Source organism: Manihot esculenta, chromosome 14 (assembly GCF_001659605.2).
Source record: "Manihot esculenta cultivar AM560-2 chromosome 14, M.esculenta_v8, whole genome shotgun sequence".
In the NCBI taxonomy this organism is placed as follows: domain Eukaryota; kingdom Viridiplantae; phylum Streptophyta; class Magnoliopsida; order Malpighiales; family Euphorbiaceae; genus Manihot; species Manihot esculenta.
Window position 1 is genome coordinate 8479514 of NC_035174.2, and position 25096 is coordinate 8504609.

At 35.9% G+C, this 25096-nt stretch overlaps 3 protein-coding genes across 4 annotated transcripts; 2 read left to right on the forward strand and 1 right to left on the reverse strand.

Annotated features, from left to right (window-relative positions):
• The first annotated feature begins 6034 nt into the window (after positions 1-6034).
• Positions 6035-8674, forward strand: LOC110631215 (homocysteine S-methyltransferase 1). The gene is made up of 7 exons (XM_021778963.2): positions 6035-6496; positions 6594-6650; positions 6950-7155; positions 7283-7412; positions 7837-8040; positions 8142-8213; positions 8309-8674. Exons 1-7 carry the CDS (start codon positions 6218-6220, stop codon positions 8450-8452), a joined length of 1092 nt encoding a protein of 363 aa, XP_021634655.1. The 5' UTR covers positions 6035-6217; the 3' UTR covers positions 8453-8674.
• A 2136-nt stretch (positions 8675-10810) lies between these two features.
• On the forward strand, positions 10811-12760 carry LOC110630896 (zinc finger protein CONSTANS-LIKE 6). 2 transcript variants are annotated; one of them, XM_021778536.2, is made up of 2 exons: positions 10811-12310; positions 12393-12760. In XM_021778536.2, exons 1-2 carry the CDS (start codon positions 11219-11221, stop codon positions 12651-12653), a joined length of 1353 nt encoding a protein of 450 aa, XP_021634228.1. In that variant the 5' UTR covers positions 10811-11218; the 3' UTR covers positions 12654-12760. The 2 variants fall into 2 exon arrangements, with proteins under 2 accessions (XP_021634228.1, XP_021634229.1); XM_021778537.2 differs by having other exon boundaries at positions 10815-12301.
• Positions 12761-22959: 10199 nt separating this feature from the next.
• On the reverse strand, positions 22960-24242 carry LOC110631343 (LOB domain-containing protein 42). The gene is made up of 2 exons (XM_021779132.2): positions 23831-24242; positions 22960-23725 (listed from the first exon to the last, which is right to left on the reverse strand). The coding sequence occupies exons 1-2, from the start codon at positions 24018-24020 to the stop codon at positions 23187-23189; spliced, it is 729 nt and encodes a 242-aa protein (XP_021634824.1). The 5' UTR covers positions 24021-24242; the 3' UTR covers positions 22960-23186.
• Between the last annotated feature and the right edge of the window lie 854 nt (positions 24243-25096).

Genomic DNA, 25096 nt, shown 5'->3' on the forward strand with positions numbered 1-25096 from the left:
ATAGCATGTATATAAAAACATAGCAAATAAAAATGTTCAATAAGTTTATCTTACACTTTTACCTATAGAACAGATTTTTATTTAATTTTATAGCCAAAATTTGATAAGATTTGAGACATACTTAGTTCATACTTTCTTCATAAAAGTTATTTCTCAGTGTCTTAACCTTATAAAGAACTAAAGATCAATTCATTTGGATGTCTAGAGCTCAAATCATGGTGATTTTTCTCTAGATTGTCCAATAATGCTACTAATAACCCTCATTTGGTTGCCTTTGCTAGTACCATTTTGTACCGTTTTAAACTAAGAGTTTAAGACATAATTTGATAAAATTTCTCAAGTTAATTGGACATTTATAATTCTAGTCATGTTCATTTGTCTCTTAACTGCTCATAATCATTTAAAATTAAATTTTAGGTATGATACTATTGATAGTACTGTTCATTTTGATTTGAACAGTATATTTCAGCAATTAGGTTAAAGTTCCTTCCATAAAGTTATAACATAATGTCTTAAGATTCATTTGGGACAAGTTTCAGATTTTTTAGACACTTCTAGTTCAAATGAAATTTTATTTTTCAATTATTGTTTACAAGTTTAAAATATAATATTAGCAACAACTTGAATTTAATAGGTATAATAATTGATACATATCTGGTCCTAACACTCTTCATAAAACTTCTTTCTTATTGTCTTAACTTTCTGAATTATCTAAATTGAATACCTATAACTCAACTTATAACCAATTAAACTACAACCGCTAGAAATAACATTACAAGTCCCGCAATACCTGTTCCTTTAAGCTAAATTTATGCCTATATTTCAAGCCTTTAATAATAGAATTTGACTTTATGATCTTTATGAGTTATATCATCAATAACAAGAATTGCTCAAACAGATTTATCAATTTCAATATCACAATACAGCTTTAATTAATTCACAACCAATTTTTATTCTATGCATATCAACAACTCAATGACATTCACAAATCACATAAGTTTGTACCTCCTTTAGTTCACCTCTTTATCTTTTCCCTTTGCTTTGGTACTTTGAAAAGTTTTCCTCTCTACAAGTCTAACAATTAAAACAATAAATTAGAGGTTATTTAATTTAATTCCAGGTTTGGTTTGTTCGTACAAGGTGAGGAAAAACTCCTACTTATCTTCTATATTAATTCTAACACAAGTTATACATGGTTTCTAATCCTTCTTTCTATTGATTAGTTATTTAATTGCCTTTGCCATGATTTTCTATATTCTTTCTCCATCTTTAGAATGCTTAAAGAAGAGCATAAAAGAGTTGAAGAAGGCTAGACTTACTCACCTAAAGGTTGGGCAAATTGGCTCCTTTTAAATTCACCAAATTTCACCTTTTCTCCTTCCTTCCTCTCGTGCTTGCTATCCCACATTTAATTGCTCTCTTCCTTCTTGATTTCTAGTTCAATTTGAGTGATAATAATACTTCTATTGAAAAAATATATTATATAAACTCATTTACATGAAGTTATCGAATTTAAATTAATAATTGAGTTGAGTTTGAATTTGTTTTACTTTTATTTAAATGAAGAGTAATGATGTAAATAAATTGAGTTTTAGACTTTAAATTTATAAACTCAATTTTTTTTTTCATGGAAAGTTAGTTTCATTAAACAAAATTCAGAGGTCAAAAACAGAAAGATTCACGTATTATAACCTACATCCAAAAAAAAAAAAAAACCTAGACTAAAACAGGTCAAATCCTTGAAGAGGTAACTGTAGAACCTTGTTGCCGATTGGGTAGATGAGGTAGGAAGATGATCTGACCAAAGGCACCAAGTTCACCTTTAGTGAGAAACAGAAGAAAATGAACCTAAATAACATATAAAAATTATAATATTATTTTAATTAAAAAATGAACTCCACTTAAAAAATATACTAAGGAATATGTTAACACTTTTTTCATAAAAAATACTTGCTAAAATAAGAGGGGCTCTTTGGGGCTGGTCTAGCAGACCTTGGGAAAGGGATTCCTCTCCCCTTTTTTTTCTCCAACAGACCATGATAAGGGGCTTGCTTCCTCCCCACGCTAGAGGGAAGGCTTTTTCTTTTTATTTTCTTTTCCTAACTTCTTCTTCATCTTATCCATTTCTTTCTTGCATCTCTTATCTATCATTAAAATTTTATTCTAGTTTACAGATATAATTTAAACGTCAAAATTTTTTTACCCTTTTTCTTTATTTTGTAAATCTCTTTTTCAATATCAAGCATTGGGGACCCATATGAGAGAGTAAGAGAAAAACAACTTATCAAACCTCAAAAGGGAACTACCACAACCAAAACCACAAGGAAACTTTTGAATCCAAGAAGGAGATATGCAGCGCTCACCAGCTTGATCTTTAGCTTTTGAGAGTCGGCTTCAAAGGTAGGAAAGCAAATGATCCCGGAGATGCCCATCAAACTCAAACGTCAGAGCCTTCCATGGAAATAAAATGACAAAGTGATGGCCCAGGGAGCTCTATTGCAACCCAACAAAGGCATATGATGTGTGGACATAACTCTAACAGGACATGCATGAGTAGTAATAACAAAAAATATACAAAAGAAAGAAGAATAGAGAAATAACAAACATATCTCCTCGAAAACCCTCACAATGAAGACTAGATCGGCAAGGAGAATCCAAAAAAATCATATGTACACCAATCTAAAGGAGAGAGAGGGCAACTTACTATTTCAAGTGATAGAGAGGATCGTTCCCCATCCAGATGGAGTCTGGACAATTGTCCATGCATGGTAGAAAAATAAAGGACCATAGCCTCATGAAGAAAACTCATTGAGAGAGGTTTCTCTAGTTGTACATGTTCCAATGAGCGTGTATATTTTATAAAATGGATCATTAATGATTTTAACTCTCTATATATATAGGTCTGTTATGGTGCATTATCTTTTTAGCCTCTACATTTTCACTAATTTATTATATTAGGCTATTAGGACATGATCGTAAATAATTTTTTTTTTTTTTTAAATTTCAACTTGCAATTAATTGGTAGATAATTTATGTGTATAGATAGATTCTTTTATCTCGTGCACTTTTTCACCCTTTTTACTGTGGAAGGAATGCTTTGCTTTAGAGCAATTAATTAAATATGATTGCAACATACAACTATCGCCTTCACCGAAGATGAGAAAAAGATATTTCCGACTACATATAATTAATAATGAAAACGAAATACATATATGTACGAGAGAATATTTCTGTCATAATTAATTAATATTTATAATTCAAATTAACTTCTAAAATTGACTATTTAACATATTTAATTGTAGCAAGTTTCTCTCTTTAATCTTTTTGTAACTCGATACTCTCGCATGTTTCTATTCTTTAAATTTAACTTCTTCTTTCCCCTTTCTCATGAAAAACGATCTGCGTCAATTGGCTATCGATGAAGAAGAAGATATTGTTGTCCCTATTAAGAGCTCCAGATATATTTCGATCGTCACTTATAATTTCTATATGGTGGGATATAATCCAATCAATTTTCAGAATATGTGGACCTCGTTGGTAGATTTATAGCGGCAATCCTCGGACAGTTATTGTATTGAAGGATTTGGTTCATAATTACAAGCCGGACATTTTATTTTTGATGCAAACAAAAACTCTTAGTTCTCGTATTAAATTTTTTCGTAATTTTTTACATTTTGATGGTTGTTTCTCAGTCAATAGACAATGATTGAGAGAAGACTTTTCGTTAATATGGAAGAGTTATTGGTCTATTTTTGTGGTTGACTTTTTTTCAAATTTTATTGATTCGGTTATTTTGAAAGATAATATTTAATGGATGTTTATTAATTATTATGGATTTCTGAAATCGTAACGACGATATCAATCTTGAAATTTTATTCGAGTTTTATTTCGTAGAAATTCTCTTCCGTGGCTTTATTCGGGAGATTTTAATGATTTATGATCGAGAGATGAGAAAAAAGGAGAAATATTTTTGCCAAATTATTTTATGCAGAAATTTAGATAGTCACTTGAGAAGTTATATTCTGCAGGAATTTAATTTTAAATGATTATAAATTTTTGTTAAACTCTAGAACTGATATTTCTGTTAGATGAGTTCGTCATAATTATACTCTAATTGCTTCATACTTTGACTAGAAAATCTATAAGTATAATCGTCTCTTTGTTTGTGATGATATCCCTCTTTATATAATTGAATTTTATTAATATAATCAGTAGATTTACTTTGAAAAAAACATATTTAATTGTACTCATAGTTATAATAAATATTTTATGCTAATATAATTTGACTCCAAATATACTGCTACCTTTTCCTAAAAACTTAATAAAAAAAATTCAGACATTTCTTTTCTTTTTATTTCTTTTAATAAAACATAATTAAACTTGAGTATATACGGCCTAAAATTAAATTAAATTAATTAAACTTGGCATGATTAATTAGGTTTAGTTTGGTTTGGACTTTATGAATGTGCGAGTAACTTCGACAGATAAGGTTGTGGATGCAAAGTCTTTATACATAAATTAAATCCGACGTCGTTGGTTGTTGGATGATAGTTACTTGTATCCAACCATAATCACAGCCTCATTTGTGTACGATCGCTCTTTTATTTATTTATATAATTTCTATTATATAGATGGGATATATAACCGAAACAGATCTGTTTTATAAATAATTTTAATATATAAATAATTTTATTTAATTTTCAATTTATTGTCATAAATGTTATAAAATTAGTTTAGATTTCAAAATATTTTATAATTATTAAAAATTTTGTGATCGTTAAAAATTTTATTTATAAAATTTAAATCTAATATTAAATCAGACCGTTATAATTTTATTATTTACTTTATTTTCCCTCAGTTGTATAAATTAAAAATAAATTTTTATTATTTCGATTTTAGAAATTAAATTTCAGAACAACATGTTTAATTTTGAGAGATTACAAAATAAATCGTTAAGGATATTATTTAATACGAGTTAAATTTTATTATTTTATTCTATTTTTTTAATAATAAAGATGATCAAAATTAATAAAATCAGTCTATTATAAATATTGCATGTAAAATATAGGGGAAAAAAAGCATTTTCTAAAGAAAGAGGAACCAGGCTGCATAAGATGCTGAACACAATTCATTATTAAAATTGAAGAAATAATTTTTTGTAATGGATTTTGTAATAAAATTATTGAAAGAGTGTGTTTATGTGAAATGTAAACAAGAATCCTTAGATATTAATATACAAACATGAGGCACCACCGGCGGGGTCTCCTTTTGCACCACATGTTTGCACCCTCTGCTTAGATTTCAGACATGGGAGGAACATGGCGTCCCCTATCAATCTCCTTCATCTCTTGAGAGACATGGGACTATCTTCCTCCATTCCTTTATTTTTCCACACTATTTTCTAAAGTCAAACTTATTTATTTATTCCGAGAAAATCATTTGTGGAGAACAGCTTACTTCTATTCTATGAGCGTTTATGGTCTTCCTTTACTTCCATTCCCTGCATTACTATTTTTAATTTTTTTTTATATTATTTTATTAAAATTTTATATTACCCTCTATAAAAAATCTAGTTAAAAAGTAATAAATTAAAGATATATTACTACTATCACCGACACCTTTAATATAATGGATGGGTGGTTGTAGAAATTGAAAGATCCCAGGCGAGAACTGGGTCACCGCTTCACTCCCATGAAACATGCTGCCACGTCCATGCTTTTTTTTTTTTTTTTCCTCCTCCAACCTCACCACCAAATCCTGCTTTTCCTTTCAAATACTTTGGTTTATTAATTAAATTTTAAAATATTTTAAATATTAAAAAAATATAAAAATATTTTGTTTTCCTCGAAACATAAACGAACTAAATCTGAATTACAAAATTTGCAATGTCTGTCAGTCTTTTTAAAAAAAGAAAATAATCAGTGCAATAGAATATAACCTTAACTAATCAATTCTTAAATAATTTGTAATAAAAAAAAAGACAAAGCAGAGGATCTGGATCCATTCCGATTTTCGTGTTGCGAGACTTTCCCACTTAGGTAAAGAATCGCACAGAGAGTCAGAGAGGCCTCCGTTAAGGTTAAGTACTTACCAAATACTCTACCAACCAATATCCAGCCAAAAATTCCCCAAAATTAATATTATATAATATCTCAAAGCTAAAAAATTAAAATGGAAATTAAATAAAATCTCTTATAAACCAAGTCTCAACTCCCAGATGTTCAAACACACTGTCAATCTCACCTCCATCTCCATCTCCATCTCCGGCTCCTCCAATCCTTCGCCTATACTTACTTTTCTCTCACATCTCCACACGTATACACAGATGGGACTGAAAAAGACAACCTCATTGCTGGAGAATCTTCTAGAGAAGGCCGGAGGCTGTGCGGTCATCGACGGTGGATTTGCCACCCAGCTAGAAACACACGGAGCTGCCATTAACGACCCTCTTTGGAGCGCTATTTGTTTGATAAAAAATTCCGACCTCATCAAAAGGGTCTGTTTCTCTTCTTCTGCTCTTTAATATATTACATTAAATGCCTCTGTTTTTCTGGGCTTTTGAAAAATTCGTCTTAATTTTTTATATTGTGTAGGTTCACTTGGAATATTTGGAGGCTGGTGCAGACATTTTGGTCACTTCTTCTTACCAGGTTTTTTGCCTTTTTATACTGAAAATTCGATTTTTTATGTGCTCAGTCTATGCGTTGTTTCTATTCTATAACCTTTAGCTTGCATCGTGTTGAAACATCAATTCTCAATGTAAGAAAATTGATCTGATTGCAAGACAATACAATGCATATCATGATGGATTGGATTTAGTTTGCTTGCACAATAAGAGAATCATTTTTAGTCCCAATCATTCAATTGATACATCTTCCTAAATGCTGTAAAATGGATTTGGATTTCTTGGGGTTTATGATGTGATTTAGTTTTTTCCTTGCATGTTTAGGCCACTCTTCCTGGATTTGTGTCCAAAGGATTGCCCATAGAAGAAGGAGAATTATTATTAAAGAAGAGCGTTAAATTGGCCGTTGAAGCACGTGATAAGTTCTGGGATGCTGTGAAAAGTAATCCTATACATAGATATAACCGAGCTTTGGTTGCAGCCTCCATTGGAAGCTACGGAGCATATCTTGCTGATGGATCAGAGTACAGGTAACGTCCTTCAAGAATAAATATTTTGCTGAAGCTTTTGATTGAATAGTTTTCCTATTTATATCAATCTTACAGTTATCTTTATGGTCTTTTTTTTCCGAATGTGTATATTATGTTTGGCTTCCAGCGGATATTACGGCCCAGATGTGAATCTGGAAAAGCTCAAGGATTTTCATCGACGCAGATTGCAAGTTCTTGTGGAAGCAGGTCCAGATTTATTGGCCTTTGAGACAATTCCCAATAAACTGGAAGCACAGGTTTGTTCTTCTCCCATTTCTACTTCATAGACTGTCAAGTCTTTCATCAAGTTGATAAAATTGATCTGATTGTCTCAGCAGGACTAGTGCACAAGAGAGCAGGTATTCCAAAATGATTTCTGCTTCAGTTTCCCAATATCTCACATAAAAGACTTGGTTGCTTAATACAATAGAATGGTGAAAAAGAATGAAGTTTCTGTCTACAATGAATATTTATTTATTAGTAATTTCGTTAAAATGATATACCAACTAAATGATAAGACTTTTCATTGGATGACATGAATGGTTGTCGAACTATGTCTTTCATGAGTAAAATTTTTATTGGTAATATGCATAAAATTTTAGTTTTATTTATTTATTTTTGCAATTCTACCTTCTTTCATTCTATATCGCCTCTTAATGGCATGCGAATAACTTCCTGCAGGCCTGTGTTGAGTTGCTTGAAGAAGAAAACATAAAAATTCCATCCTGGATTTGCTTCAGCTCGGTGGATGGTGAGAATGCCCCATCTGGGGAGAGTTTTCAAGAATGCCTTGAAATAATTAATAAGAGCAACAAAGTAATTGCAGTTGGAATTAATTGTGCACCTCCCCATTTTATTGAAAGTCTCATATGCAAATTTAAGGAGGTAAAATGATTAAACTAATTCAAATTATATCCTAAATGTTAAACTGATATATAGCAATTTATTTCTGTGACTCACTGGCCTGCAAAATTCTGCGCCTCTAGTTGACTCAGAAGTTCATAACAGTTTATCCCAACAGTGGCGAGGTATGGGATGGCGTCGCTAAAAGATGGCTGGTGAGTTTCTCATAAAATCTATCAACTTTCTGCCCTCATGCACAGTGTGGTGAAATCTATCAATTAATTTCTTACTCTGCTTTCATGTATTGCAGCCATCAAGCTGTTTTGATGATGACAAATTTGAGCTTTTTGCCGCAAGATGGCATGAGTTAGGAGCAAGCCTTATTGGAGGCTGCTGTCGAACCACCCCTTCTACCATTCAAGCCATTTCAAAGGTTTTGAAAGAAAGAAGTTGATGAGGCTTTAACTTCAATCACTTCCATTTACTTAGTTTTGCAGATCTTATTCTTCAGTTGTAAGTGATTAATTTTGGAATTTTAGGTTTTGCTAAGCGAGTTATATCCAACCTTTCTCTAGCCATTTGGCAGAAAGCAATTTTGGATTTTCTAGCTTACCTTGAAATGTACTAGTAATTTAGTTGATGAGTTTGAGGAAAGGAAAGATTATTGCAGTAACAACCAGAGGAGTTGTCATTTGTTTAATCTTACATTACAACATAAGAGTTTGGAAAAGCCCCACAAATAAAAACAACTTCACAGCGTAAAAGAAATGTAAAAGGACTGGAAACAGTACAGAAGTGGGATTCAATTTGAAAATTTTATATTTTGCTTGTCGGTGGTAGTAGAAGCTACGGTGTACTATGATTTGCAAAAATTTATTTTTCACATTAAAATCAATGGAAGAAGAGTGTTATTATTATTATATTTTTTGTTGAAAGATAAGATGCAAGTCAAAATTGCGATAATTTTGACAAGCATGAAGAGTGTTAATTCAGACATAAACCCATTCCTTTCATCTCGTCAACCTCTTCCAGTCTGCAGTTCTTTCCTCAGAGGCAGTAGCTGCTTTCGGTTTTGAATTCTTGAAACCCAGCCCAATAGATAAAGAGAAAGCCCAACCATATACTTTGATAAACATGTGGCAATGATACAATTGTTTGCTGCCTCATGTGGAAATACACGTAATACGAATATCATCTAAATAATTTCGCCTTTATCAATATCATATTTATACTATTTTTAAAATGAATGGCAAACGTTATCCTTGCGATATTAAAATTCAAAAAATAAAAATTATTTGTAATATGGAAAAAATATTATTATTTTTTCTTTAAGAATTTTTTAAAACTAGAAAAAAAAAAATCTTGTCTAAGTTATCCCAAAAAGAAAAAAAAATCATGTGATGTTTTTCAAATAAATTTTCCCTGCAAGACTATCAAGTATGAGCTTTTCTTAATATTTTAATTCCAACTAGAATTTGAATTTTAGATGAATTTACAAATTTCTTTGTATATTTTAATGAGATTATAAGTGTATACAAATGTGGATTGAGAGAGAGAATAAGGAAATGTAGAGAGGAAAGGAATATGAATATGTTGGCTTTTCCCCATGAAAAGCGACATATCCTTCCTGAAATTTTCTTCTGCGGCATTGATAAGGCCTCCACATCATCGTTATCCAATATCCATTATCCTTAATCCTATCTATTTGATCTTTATACTGCACTAATCTCCAATCTAGCCGTAATACCATACCTTTTCAGTTTAGTTTTTCAAGGTTTTGACACGCTGTTAATTCCATATTCTTCAACGTATAGCAACCTAATCTTATAGTCAAAGCAACCTAATCCTAAATTGTCTGTTTCTATTTTGACTAAACGCATATGCTCGTTGTCTTTCATATATATATACTTCTTTGTGGATCAAGAACTAGATTATTATGAAGCCAATGACTAAACGGCCACGTTTTACCCCAACGCAAGTTCTTATCAACTTCTTCACCACACTAGAGAAGAATGAAATGAAATGGAAAATGCTGAAATTTTGAAAGAAATTGATGGATGAAGGTGGGGGACCCCAAACAAAAGTCTGTGAGTCTGGACTTTTGAAGTTTAAACAGATAAAATGGGGCAGGAGGCAGACTGCAGACATGGCAACAAAAGGGTCTCCCTCAAATATTAGTGTGGGATCAAAAAGCTGGACACAGAGAGCAAAAGATGGGATAAAAAATAGAAGGGAAAATTACTTTTTAGTCCCTGAGATTTAACGTAATTAACACTTTTGTCCCTCTATTTTGACGACCCAACACTTAAGTCCCTCACTTTCTCTTTCGTCCAAATTTATAGTCCTTCCGTCCATTTAAACCGTTTGGTCAAAAAGTTAAAGGTGAGAGATGATAATTTTTTCCAAAAATACCATTCTCTTTTCTCCAGTTGCAGAAGAAGAAGAAGAAGTTACAGAAAGGGTAGTAAGAAGAAGAAGAAGAAGTTGCAGAAAGGGTAAGAAGAAGAAGAAGAAGAAGAAGAAGAGGCATTTGGATTTGGGTTTGGGTTTAGTGAGGGTTAATTTTGTCAATTTATGTGTTTCAAACGGCTATTTTAAACGGAAACACTACGAATTTGGATAGAAAATAAATTGATGGATTTAAGTATTGGGTCGCCAAAATAAAGGGACAGAAGTGTTAATTACGTTAAATCTTAGGGAATAAAAAATAATTTTCTCAAAATAGAAAGACTTGTTCTCATCCTAGCAAGTAGAGCACCACCATACCCCGACCCCACCGGAAATCCCTAGGTTAGAGCCGCAGCCAATGAGAAGGCAGAGCTTAGGATGATTCTTACATACCAACCAATTAAAAACCAGATAAGGCCTTATTGTGGTCCCAAAGGTGCAATCTCTTTCTCACTGTGGAAAAATCTCTAGACTCAAAAGTGCATCCGAAAACAGAAAGAAAGGCCCATACTGCAAAAGCGCCCTTTGTGGGTCATACCTTCTATATACTAGGCTGGGCTGCTCATATCTTTGAGCCACTCTCGGCTTCAGGTCTGAAAAACCTGAAGAAACAGAAACAGTGAAACCCCCATCCCCGAGGACCCAATGATTTCTGTTAATCAGGTTGCTTGCTTCAGCTTTGCTTTGCTTTCTCTTTTCCTTTTCACTTCCTGTTTTGGGTTTTCGGCTTCCGATTGATCTCGTTTATTCAATAAAACCAGCCCCCACACAAATGATTTCAGACAAAAATGTCGCCAACGCCATTGGTGGTAAAAAGGCTAGAGCTTGTGATAGTTGTATAAAAAGGCGGGCTAGATGGTTCTGTGCTGCCGATGACGCATTTCTTTGCCAAGCCTGTGATTCCTCAGTGCACTCCGCCAACCCTTTAGCTCGTAGACATGAAAGGGTTCGCTTAAAGACTGTTTCTTTAAAGCATTTGGATATAGTTCCAAAGGAGAATTATGTGCCATCATGGCACCGAGGGTTCACAAGAAAGGCCAGGACACCGCGATGTGGAAAACCTGCATCTCATTCAAAATTTGAAGAAAAATTAAGGAATTCCATTCCGCTTGTACCTGAAGGCTCAGATGAGATATCTCATGAAGAGAATGAAGAGGAGCATCTCTTATACAGGGTTCCAATCTTCGAACCATTTGCTTCTCAGTTATGCATTTCAACAACGATCTCAAATAATGAAGCAGAAACGTCTGCAGCTGCTGCTGATGTTTCTGACCAAACAGTTGCTGATGCTAATGGAATCGAATCGAAGGCTTCGTTTGGTAGCAGAGGAGAGGATATTGGAAGTCTACAACGCTTTTTCCAATCCGATATGGATTTTGCAGAGTTTGACGCTGATGTGGAGAGCTTGCTCGGTAGGGGTCTTGAAAATGAATCTTTTGGGATGGAGGAGCTGGGGCTTGTGGAGAGTAAAGAAGAGGAGTTGCAGAGGGAGTATTATCAAGGAAGGGGAAAGGTGAAACTTGAAGAGGAAGAGGCAGGGGCAGAAAAGAAAGCTGCAAGGGACTACCGTGTTGATACTGATATTGAAATGGCAAGAGAACTGCCTTTCGAGTTGAGCTTTAACTACGATTCTGCAACATGTGGAGAGGAAGATGAGAAGCTACTAGGGACTCAAAATAGAGACTTAAATAACAAAGAAGATGGTGAAAACTTGAAGAAGAAAAAGAAGAGAAAGATACTACTACAGTTAGATTACGAGGCAGTTATAACAGCTTGGGCAAGCCAAGGATGCCCCTGGACCACAGGCAACGGGCCGGACGTCGACCCAGAAGAATGTTGGCAGGAGTGCTGCATGGTAATAAAGGTGCTCTCTTTAAATATTTTTTCATGTAAGATCATTCGTTTATATACATATACAAAGATACTTATAAAGCAAACGTTTTCAGGGAATTAGTGGAGCCGAGATTGATGACCACGGTTATGGAGATCATACAAGTGGTGTAGGTGTACAGCAACCGGCAACGGCAAACGGAGGACGAGAAGCACGAGTGTCGAGGTACAGAGAGAAGCGGAGAACAAGGTTGTTCTCGAAGAAAATAAGATACGAGGTGAGGAAATTGAATGCAGAAAAGAGGCCCAGAATGAAAGGGAGATTCGTGAAGAGGGCAAGTTTTGCAACTCCTGCTTTTCCTCTACGTACTACATGAGGAGTATTGTTCATCCACAGCAGGAAAACTGGTTTCGAACATTATATGTATTAGTTAGGCCTTTAAATTAAGATCGATAAATAAAATTTTTTTGATATTTTCTTGCACTTTCTTTAACTTCAAAGAACTTGTACAGATATTTTCATTAATGATAAGAATTTACATTTTCTTATCGTTTAAATATTTTTTTTTCGCCCTAAAAAAGTCATATACTAATGATCGGACAATCATATGGCCATTTGGTTTAGAAGAAGCTTAAAAGAGAGAATCGGGACAGTGACGGTGTCAAGTGGGAGTGGCCCATAATATTAAATATGAAATTTGGCTTTTATCCACGGTTGGATTTTAGTATAGAAATATAGTTCCTACACAAATATTAAAATTAGAAAAAAAAATTGGAGACTCCCCGATTGTTTTTTAGTTGAAAATCGACTTTTGATGCGGAAAATATACTGCAGTAATATTTAGACCGTACGGACCAACTCAAATATACATTTGGTGGTAAAAAGTGTTTTAGTCATAACTTTTGTTATGAGTGTCAAAATCACTATTAAAACTCCAATTCAGAAACTCGTTTAGAGATCTATGTTTATTACTTGTCTTCGATTATGTAATGACTCATCACAAGGTCTAAAAACGCTTGTAGGACCTCAAAATAGCCTTTAAAAATTTTTTATCAGTATTTTCAGATTTTTAAAATTTTTTTTTATATCTATGTAAGGCAAATATCATATTTTGTGAAATAACTTATTTTATATTAAGAATTATACACTTTTTTTTAAATCTATCTAAGATTTATTTTTTTAATGTTTTTTACGCTACGTCAAGTGGTATCAGAGCATGGCGACCAGCGGCAATGGCGGTGCTCTCTGTGACGGTGATCAGGAGGGTGGAGCCCCATAGGGGGAGAAGATGTTGCAACGATTGGAGCAACGCTTTGAGCAACATATAGAGTGCTTGTCGAAGCGCTTCAAGGAATGCTTTCAGGAGATTGCAAATCATCTGGATGCTTGGAAAGTTGGACCAAACAGGATAAGGAATGATGATAGGAGACAACTAGGATATGTTGCTCATGGTGAACCTATCAATAGACCAGACCCAGTACGTAGACAACCTGCTTACGAGGAGGATGATTCAAAAGAAGAATTCGATCTAGAACTATGATGATTTAGAAGAAGAATTCGATCCAGTACTATCTCAGTTCAATTAAAATCAACGAAGGGCTGGCTATGAGCAGAGGTGATACGAAGCTCGAGATAGTGAGGATTTCCAATTAAAGATAGATATTCCTTACGTTAATGGTAGTTTGGGACTTGAGAAGTTTTTAGATTGAATTGCTGAGATAGAAAGGTACTTCGAATATGTGGAGACTTCGGCAGAAAGGAGAGTAAAATTAGTTGTCATTCGTCTGAAAGGGATGGCTTTAGCTTGGTAGGAGCGAGTACAATCTAGGTGGGAGAGAGAATGAGAATTTCTTATCCGAACCTGGTATAGGATGAAACATTTGCTGAAGTTAGAATTTTTACCACCCGATTATAAACAGATCCTGTCAACAAGGTAGTAGGATAGTTCATGAGTATACAGCTGAATTTATGAGCTTGGCGAAGTGAAATAATTTGCTAGAGTCAGAAGGGCAGCAAGTGGCTCGATATTTAGAAGGGTTGCAGGTGAATTTAAAGGACATAATTGGAGTGCAGGTAATTTGATCCTTGAGTGAAGTAAAGAATTTAGCTCTAAAGGTTGAATTAACGAAACAGAAGAGGGGCAGGAGGAATTTTAGTGGATTCAGAGATAATGTAGGATCAAAGAGTGTGAATAAAACTACTACAAACCAGCCAGAGCGTAGTAATTTTAAAAACTTCGGACTACCGTGCGCTGCAGACGCAGGTAACCCCAGCATCATAAAGAGAAAACCAAGCCATCCCCCGAATGACATCTAGACACTCAAGTCTCGGACCTTCAAGTCGAGTGGAAGGCATCTACTCTCAAGGACACTGGACTGAACCTTTGCCAGAGATGAATCCTACCCGGGTCTAACGAACCCAAAGAGGACACGCTAAGCCGAGAAGCTATCAACTCAACCGTGCAAAGCTCCTAGAGCAACTAACGAAAAAGAAACACTAGAGCTCACAAAACAACAGAACAGGAACACGTGAGCATACCTGGCATCACGATGTCCGATGTGTCTGCTCCTCCTCTTTGGTGCCTGGCCTGAGCCACATTCCTGGTAGTTAACCGCTGGGAGTGTACCACCCTGGGCGCAGTAGGACACTCACGCGCAAAGTGCCCTTCCTGTCCACACTTGAAACATGCCGTAGTACCAATCCGACAAGGTCCGCGATGCAGCCTTCCGCACCTCAGACATCTTCTAGGGCCTGAGTCAGAACTCGAGCCACCACCAGCACCTAGACTAGCCTTTCGTCTCTGCCAAAACTTGCACTTCTTTGCCTTTCGAAGGCCTCTAACCTTCTTTTTCTCTCTTTTAGCAACTGTGCTCAGAAGGGAGGGCTCAACTTCTCCTGAACTTGAGATCTTCGAATCCTTGCAGGGTTCCTTGATGGTTCCTTACTGCCAACTCCTCCTGACTGCACTCCTGGCAGAACGGGAGAAAAGGTGGTCGTACCTTCCCACTCGGATGGATCTGACTCCACAAACTGACTAGCACCTTGCATCATCCCTCTTCTGAAACACAACAGGCACACAAGCATACATCAGTTTCACATCATGTGATCCATGTAAAACACACAAAGCACATGAAAAACAGCCTCACATAGGGTCCATGTAGCAAACACATGAACGCTAAAACATATATATCATGGATGATCCTGTCACCAAAAGCCCTCAATCTAGCATAACATGCCCTGACCAACTGTGCCAAAGGCCATACCTGGTCTCTCAACTCATCTTATATCAGAACATAGCATATCGAGGACTAAGGGACCAGTCAACATCCATCATACCAACAGAAATGCACCTGCATCAACCATGGCATTACACATCAGCAAGCAAGACATGACTCCGCATCCTATCCTAGTGGACATGAGCTTTCTCTCGATCTTTCTTATTGTGCTTGCCCTCCTAAAGACAAAAACCTCTTTCCGATGTGAGATACCTCTAATCCCTGAGCATCTTTGCTCATTACACCGTACTCAAGAGGCCCTATGCTTTGATACCATCTGTAACAGCCCGAAAACCGATACCCCTCTGGAACGGCCCAAACTGCTCGGCGCTAGGATCCAGATCAGCTTAAGGCCGCCGGGACCCGTAGCAAGCCTAAACTGAACTCTGTGTACCTGATCAATCCCATACATGATCCAACTCAAACACTAGCTTTTAAAACCGTTTCTGAAAAACCACCAGGCTTAATCTTAAAACCACAGCCGTCAAGGCCTACACCAGTGATCATCTACTAAGCTGAAAACATAGAACCCACTCTCTTAGGGTCAGCATATTACAGGCTAGCCTTACTTTCCGTGATGGGTCAAGGGGTTTTATACCCTTTCTTCCCTCTCAGATGGGTCAAGGGGTTTTATACCCTTTCTTCCCTGATCACTGGAGTTTTATAAACACATCATATGTTAAGCCTAGCTTGACACATTTCTCATCAAGAAACGTAAAACAGGATACATGCATACACTAGGGATTCAGCATACACTGGGCAAAGCACAACTCTAGACATTATCTCATTCTACTCTATTTCTTTACCACATGCTCTGTCCATGCATAACCTGTATATACATCATGCTAAAACCTCATGTCCATCCATCATGTCCACAACTATACTATACACACATACATAACATAACATAACATAACATAGCATCCTTTAATCTTTACATCGTCTTGCATAAACATATACATCAAGCTTCTTTCATACCTATACATGCCACTCTATCAAAACCTAGCTATGCTAATACAATAACACATGGCAACCCACGCTCAAACTCTGCTTTCCCCATAGCTCCCTCTGCTGAACTCTGGCCCTGCAAAACTGGGGTTAAGGGAATGGGGTGAGCTACTAGAGTCCAGTGAGTAGAAACCATAAAACAGTTCATTTATTACATGCTTTCATGTAATGTGTCACAGCACAAACATCTCACATCTCAGATTAGACATGATCCCAGAACTCCCTCTGTCGGTGCCCGGCCCCTATGGACTCCCAGGTCACTACATGTACTAGAGCCCGGCCCCTAACTGCGGAGCTCCCAAAGGTCTTATCTAGACATAACAGGTTGCGGGCTACTGAGATCGCCTTGGTCCATCCCATCAACAATAATAATGCAATGCAGCATATTCGTGATCTCTAATGCAGTACAACCTAGTATCATATGGCATCCATGATGCGTGTCTCATGCTCATACTGTCACTATCTTTAACTATTAGCTTTAAAACATGCATAGTCAGTTCTACTCACCTGAAGCCAAGCTGTGGCTAACTCTGGGCCAACTCTCACACTGGAGCTAAACACCTCGCCTCAGATCCAATCCTACATAGGTGGACTCACATGAGGTGTCAAACCACTCAAAACATAACTCTAAAACATCTCCCCAAAAACCCCCCTAAAACACCATAGACATGCATGGAAAAACATGCAAAGGAAGGCAAAACAGGGCACTTTCGGCGGCCGAAAGTCCTCTCCAAAGACGAAAGTCAGGCATGTTCGGCGGCCGAAACTCCACTCCAGAGCCGAAAGTCCAAACCTTCGGGGGCGAGTTTAGGCGGCCTATCCCACCTCCTCAAGGGTTCGGCGGCCGAAACTCCTTTCGGCGGCCGAACCTGAGTTCCTCCAGAACCCAGATCCATGCACCAACAAGCCTCCCTAAACCTTCCTAACCCTCTTAACATGCATCTAACCTCTTAAAACCATGCACAAACCCTTCATCACACATATAGAAGCTTAAAACAACCTTAAACGCCCACACACAACATCACATAACCACATATAGAAAACAAAGGCATAAAGGAGGCCTAAACCCCTTCATGCACACCTCATGCAAACCATGCAAACCTACCCTTTATCCCTCCATAAAACTTGCTTACAACACCATAAAACATAAGGATCAACACTTACCTCTTCAAGAACTAGAGTTGGTGTGATCCTAACGTCAAAAGATGGAGAAACCAAGCTCTAAAAGCTCCAAACTCCAAAACCTTGCTCAAAGCTCACAACTCTTCAAAACAAGGATAAAACTCATTAAAAACCATGCAAGAACTTGCAAAAACCATGAAATCATCTCAAGGAGGACATGAGCTCACCTTGGGTGGGAAGAGGAAGAAACTTACCTCTTGAACCGACCTAAGGGGCTTTTATAGGTGGCTTGGTCAACCATCTTCGGCAGCCAAACTTGCACCCGCAACTCAGCCAACTTCGACGGCCGAACTTAGCTTTCGGGGGCACAAACTCTACCACCTTCGGCGGCCGAACATACCTTCGGCGGCCGAACCTCTGTTTTTCCCTCCTTGACCTTTTGTCTTCAAAATTCATTTCCTTTCCTTGAAAACCCATAAAACACTTCAAAACATGTTAGAAAACCTTTAGAAAACCTTGTAGAAAACTTCAGTTTACCCTTGCAATACCCCTCAAAACAAATCCGACATCCGAGATTCTATCGGACGGTAGGAATTCCGATGCCTGAACGAGCCGGGTATTACAGGTTACTACCCATGAATTCAGCACCAAATTGATTTTGTTTCTAGTGTTAGCCTTCCTAATTTGTCTCATTGCAGGATAAATCCGAGGGAGAGTTATATTCTGAAGGGAAAGGTAGAAGAACTGTTGCGGAAGGAGCTGATTTGAGAGAGTTTGAGTCAGTATGCAATGCCAGCTTTGTTGACACTGAAGAAGGATGAAAGTTGGAGAATGTGTACTGACAGTCGGGTAATCAACCAAATTACGGTGGGCTACAAGTTTTCAATTCTGAGGTTGGATGATATGCTGGACAGATTGCATGGATCGAAGTGATTTTCAAAGCTGGATTTGAAGATGGATATTATCAGATTTGAATTAAACCAGGTGATGAATGGAAGACAGCGTTCAAAACCAAAGAGGGATTCTATGAGTGGCTAGTTATGCTCTTTGGATTGTCAAATGCTTCTAGTACATTCATGAGGCTGATGAACCAGGTACTTAAACCATTTATTAGCAAGTTTTTTGTGGTTTATTTTTATTATATTCTCATAGTAGTAGTGAAGAGGAGCATATGGTCCATTTGAGAGCCGTACTCGTTGCTTTGAAAGACAATCTTTTGTATGCTAATCTCAAGAAGTGCAGTCTTCTAACTCAAAGATTAGTGTTCTTAAGATTTATAATTTCGGATGAGAGTATTCATGCTGATGAAACAAAGATTGTAGCAATTAGAGATTAGCCTACATCCAAAAACATTTTGAAATTACGCAACTTCCATGGTTTAGCTACATTTTACAGGATGTTCATTAGAAATTTCAGTAGTATTGCTGCCCCAATAATAGAGTGTCAGAAGAAAGGAAAGTTCCAGTGGGGAGAAGAGGCAGCCAATAGCTTTGCTGTTCTTAAAGAGAAGTTATGTACAACACCGGTATTTGCACTTTCAGATTTTGACAAGTTGTTTGAAGTGGATTGTGATGCTAGTGGAGTGGGAATATATGATGTACAGCTCCCTACTTAGGAAAGAATCCCACATCAGTGGTTTATGGAAAATTAAAATTGTATATAATAACTAGCATGAAACTACTAAATAACTTGTGTTAACCATTTTGGGCCAAGTGGAAAGTGGATTCAAAAGTTATTTGGGTCAGTTTGGACCTAACTATTTCAATTGGTATCAGAGCCACCCTGGATTATAAAAATTGTGCAGAGCTAGTGGGCCTGTGATGAAATGGCTACCAGTATGAGACGAGGTAGAGCCGTCTGAGGTACTAGCGAACCACAATATCCGAGGGTTCGATCTTGATTTAACAATTGTATCTGATTCAGTTGCGATGATAACATCGCAAATTTAACAGGGAAGAATGTGACGTACAGCTCCCTGCTTAGAAAAGAATCTCACATCGACGATTTACGGAAAATCAAAATTGTATATAATAGCTAGTACGAAACTACTAAATAATTTGGATTAACCATTTTGGGTTAAATGGAAAGTTGGTTCAAAAGTTATTTTGGTCAGTTTGGGCCTAGCTATTTCAACGATTCTCCCCTGGTAAATTTGTGACGTCATTAACATTGACATTGTGGAAACTATTTGATTCTTCCCTGCAGTTCAGCAGTATTGCTCACCCGCAGACTGATGGGTAAATAGAAGCAGTCAATCGGACCCTATGGCCATTCACCTTTTTCTATTGTCTACACGCCACAACATATATTATATTTGATCAAGCTCCCAAAATATACAAATGCTAGTGTTACAGCAAAGCACATGGCTGAGCATATTGTGGATGCACAGAAGGAAGTCAAGCAGAAGTTGGAGCAAGCAAACTCAAAGAACAAGCAAGCTGCAGATAAGCTTAGGTGACAAGAAGTCTCCAGTTGGACATGCAGTGATGACATTATTGCTCAAGGAGAGGTTCCTGGTTGGTACATGCAGCAAGCTGCAACCTAAGAAATATGAACCCTATTCAGTACTCAGGCGCATCAATGGCAATGCTTATATGATAGATCTTCCAGACACTATGGATATCTCCAAAACATTTAATGTGGTGGACATATCTAGGTACCATGGCTCTGATACTCCTTTGTATCCAAATCTTTTGTTTCACTCGAGGTCAAGTTCTTTCCCATTGGAGGAGACTGATGTGGACGAGATGGATCATAATACTTAGAATGGGCAGATCAGCCCAAACGCGACCACTAAGTGGCAAAAAGTATTTTGGCCATAACTTTTACTACGGATGTCAAAATTGCTATTAAGACCCCAATTCAAAAAATTCGTTCAGAGATCTACCTTTGTTACCTGCCTTTAGCTATGTAATAGCCCATCACAAGACCTAAAAATGCTGTTTAGAGTCTCAAAATGGCATTTGAAATTTTTTGTCAATATTTTCAGATTTTTAAAAAAATTTGTGCGCCTATATAAGGCATATGTCATATTTTAATTAAATAATTTATTTTCTATTTAAAATTATACATTTTTTCTTTAAACCTATTTAGAATTTATTTTTAAACGCTTTTTAGAATGGATCAATTTTATTCTTAATTTTGTCTAGAAAAAGTATAATCCTATTCTTTATCTTCAATTTTTACTTATACGTACTAGCTGTCGATTTATCTTATACTAACTGCGATTTTTTAATGGATCGACTAAGAAAATCATGTATACCATCTAATTTAACATTAGGATACATAAAACTTAAACAATAATAATAATAATAATAATAATACTATCAAAGAAATTAAATTCCTTTAAAGCAAACTCATATTTTCCTTCATTTCGTGTATAGATTATTTCAAATTTGAATCACTTACATTACTTTTTAAAGAAGAAATAATGCCAACAGATTCAATTAAAAGTAAATGAGGTGCATGTATTAAAAGTAAACTTAAGGAGTATTTTCTTACTTGAAATTCTTTTTCTTTTCCTTTTTCTGATTTCTTTTATTTTGAAAAGTTCATCCCGATGAGTTCGCGTATGAGAAAAAGGGTGTATATACCTTATTGAAAAATTCATCCCGATCAGTTCGCGTGTTATTATATCTCTCTTATGGGATAAATTGTGAAGATGGGAGATATAGAAAGAGAGAATGTGGAGGGAGATTAATTTATTAATCTAGGCTAAATTAAGAGAGTAAATGGTTAATATTGTTTATTTTCTTAATTTCCATTCTCCAAGATGATTTTAGGTTTAATTAAGTTATTGTTTTATGAACCGTTAAATATAAAAAAGGTATGAGCATCTGATACTTGATTAATATTTATTATCAATTTATGATTTTAAATTTAATTAATATTCCTTGCAGCTACACTTATCACTCTCATCATTACAGTTCAATTTGTAATTCAATGGCAATAAATTCCCTTTTCCAGATATTTGTATCAATGGAATGTCAGATTTGCGTAACTTAATAAATACTGGGTGCAGTGTTAAGACATTTTTCAAAATTTAACTTATTGCAAAAGATAATTATATGAATCAAGGATTAATTTATTTAGATGGTAAAATAAAAATATAGAGGTAGCTTGGTAAATTCAAAAATATATATTATGCAAGTTTAATTAAACTGTTAAAGCAAATGTTGGTATATATATTATTACACATATAAAACCAATTAAAAATATATAATAAATGCAGAAATTTAAATTTAAAATATTTAATTTAAAAATTATTAATCTCATTCTCACACAGATCTAAACTTTTAGTAGCTGCACTTTACAAATAATAATAATAATAATCTCAGTACTGTTCTCAGAAGGATAACAATTTCAGTTGCCATTTAAATTCACTCTAATTTATTAAAATCTTATTTAAAATAAATAACATTTAAATCCAGGAGTCAATTTTGTGATTTGCATGGAACCTGTAATTCAATTACATTTTTACATTAATTTACGTTATTATTATATGATATTATATACAATAACTATTATATTATATATTATTCAAATATATTAAATTGTTGTTTTAATATCATATAATAATAAATTTATTATAGTGTTATCCAAATAAGAATTTTTCCCATTTTAACAAAATTTAGCCTCCAATTACATATCTCTGAATTTGCGTAAAATACTTGAATTTGTGTATAAGACTTCTATTGAATTTACAAAATTTTATTAGATTTATTCATTGATTCCTTTTGTCCATTCAAAATATGAGTGAAACCCAAACACATGTTGTTAGTAACTTCAAAATTTTTCTCAAGAAAATTACTTTGTAATGAAACGGCAGCCAAACACGCATACACACACTTCCGAAACCAAAAAGAGTAGCTGTGCGATGTCCACCTGGAGGAATAGAGCCAATAAGAGCAACGGAACTTGGAAGCTCACAGACACCAAGAATCCATGCATGAACAGCAGCTGTCTTCATTCTTACAGATGCCCCCTTTCTACGTGGACTCCCCTCACTGCCGTCTCAATCACCCATCCAACAACTCCCTGAATCAAAGGATACAATTACCCAAAAACTAAATTTATTTGCTTATTTTCTGTTCATTGTAATCACCTTTCTGTCTAATCTAATCGTCCCTTCAAGTTCCGTCACATCTTTTGTCGAATGTCGATCAAGAAAAGGAAAAGAAATCGACCGTACGTGAATGTTAAATTTTATTCTTTTTCTTGATTTCTTGGATTTGATTAAAATTTTTCCTTTTCGCATGTATCATTCACAATCACATAGGTAATATATGTCTTTATTTTCTGTGCTGTATAGTATAACCAAAAACCTAATCATTACAACCAACTTAGCACTAGAAAATGAAATGCTGTTCTTCATTTTCTTATTATCTGACCAAGAACGAAAGGGGGAAAAAAGAGCAAAATTACTTGAGCTATGTCGATGGGGGAGAAGACCATGTAATGAGATACGTACACCTGCATTAATTATATGCCCCATGCCCTCAACTCTATTTCACAGGAACCGAACCAAGAGTGAGGTCTAAATCAACCTCGTCTCTATCATCACTTAGGCCATTGAATTTCAAAGCCCAGTTGGGTTCACCACGGTTTACATCCTCCACTGTCTCAAGGGAGAACATGCTCTCATCATCTCTGCTGCTATCCCCATTTGCCACCTGACTCAGCCACGGGTCACGATGCAGTTCGAAGCTCAGCTCTCCATGGTTAACCCTGCACATGGACTCAGAAGGGGAACTGGAGTTGGTAACAGGACGTTTGAACCGGGTCCGGTTCTTAACCTTGCTGAGTTCAAGCGAGTTAGGGTCCTTAGACACGTGACGGATGTCATACGTCTTGAGGGGATCAATCAAGTGGGGTGGTGGTGCATCAGGAGCAGAAGGCATTTGCATGATCGGTGTGCCTCTGAGAACAGCATCAACAGCTGCTTGGCAGTGAATCCAATTCCCAGACCAGAGCAAGCCCACCGACCCATACACTGGATTCACTATCCGCCCACAAGCCTCATATAACAGTGACCTAAATACAGCTGCATGCAACATTTAAGATCAATAACAAAACATAAGAAAAAGCTCTCATTGATCCCTGAGATATAAGCTAAAAAACAGAGACGGAGCGGGTGCTAATTATTTACCGGGACGGAGATGTGAGGGGCCGGCTTCGACGAGGTTGATGAGGCCTGCGCGTCCATAGAACTTGGCCAAGAAGAGAGTGGCATTGGCTTGAGAATCAGGAGATTTGATCCACTGGAGACAAGGTCTGATGGTACAGTCATCGCTGCAACCTTTTCGTAGGACCCTGCAGCCATTGCAACTCATCCTCATGGTTGAGGTTTTGACGGAGGATGAAGGGATCTGTACGGAGGGGGAGGGGAGGGGAGTATATATAAGGAGGGGCCTATGGACGGTGAGCGCAGTGGTTTGGGAAGGAGTGGTGTGGTGGTGGTGGTGGTGGTGAGAAAGTGCAGAAAATCAGGGGTTTTGTTCCAACTTTTTATCTTGGTTAGGTAGAAGTTGGAGTGTGGTCTCTTTGGAAAAGCCACTGATTCTCTTGGCTTTATTTTGGATACTACTTGCCCTACATGCACTGTTTTATTACAATCCAACCATGGCCTCCTAATTTCTTAATTTTTCTTTATTTACAACTCCAATTATTAGTCTTCTAGAATTTTATTTGCCTACATGACAAAATAAAATATTATATTTTTAACTTGTATATTTCCCCTCTCTTTTGCTATTCTCGTGCATATGATAATATGACTTGATAAGGTAATTTTTCAAAATTTATTATCTCAATTTATTTAAATTTGTATCATGACGAACTTATTTAACAAAATTTATTTAATAATTTTTCATTCCCATTGATGCTCCAGTTGCTAGCTCCTTCATGATTTCTACATATTAATTCCTCTCGCCATACCAAAATATATATGTGTATGTGTTGGCTTTTGGCTTGAGGGGCTTTTGCACTTTGCAATATGCTCCCTGATCCTTCCTTCTAGCCAAGTGGACAATATTATAAATTAGGGTTGGAGAATGCTAACATCGTTTAAGCACAAGCTAAATCCCAGATTCCACTGCGGTGGGATTTATAATGTTACCGGCAGGTCACTTACGGACACTTCTGTTGGGTTGCAGATTCGGATTCAATGTTGAACTCGAGTGCTTAATTTCATTTATTTATTTATTGTATTTTAAACGAGTGACTAGACAACTGAATTTTTATATAAATAATAAAATAAGGTGAATGATTTGAAACATCAAATATTTGTTATAATTCATTATTTAATCTTTAATAGTAAAATTTTCTTAAAAATAATATAACTACAATAGGCAATTTTTGTAATAAATTGATGATAAATGGAGTAATATAAAATATTAAAACAATATATGGTTAATGG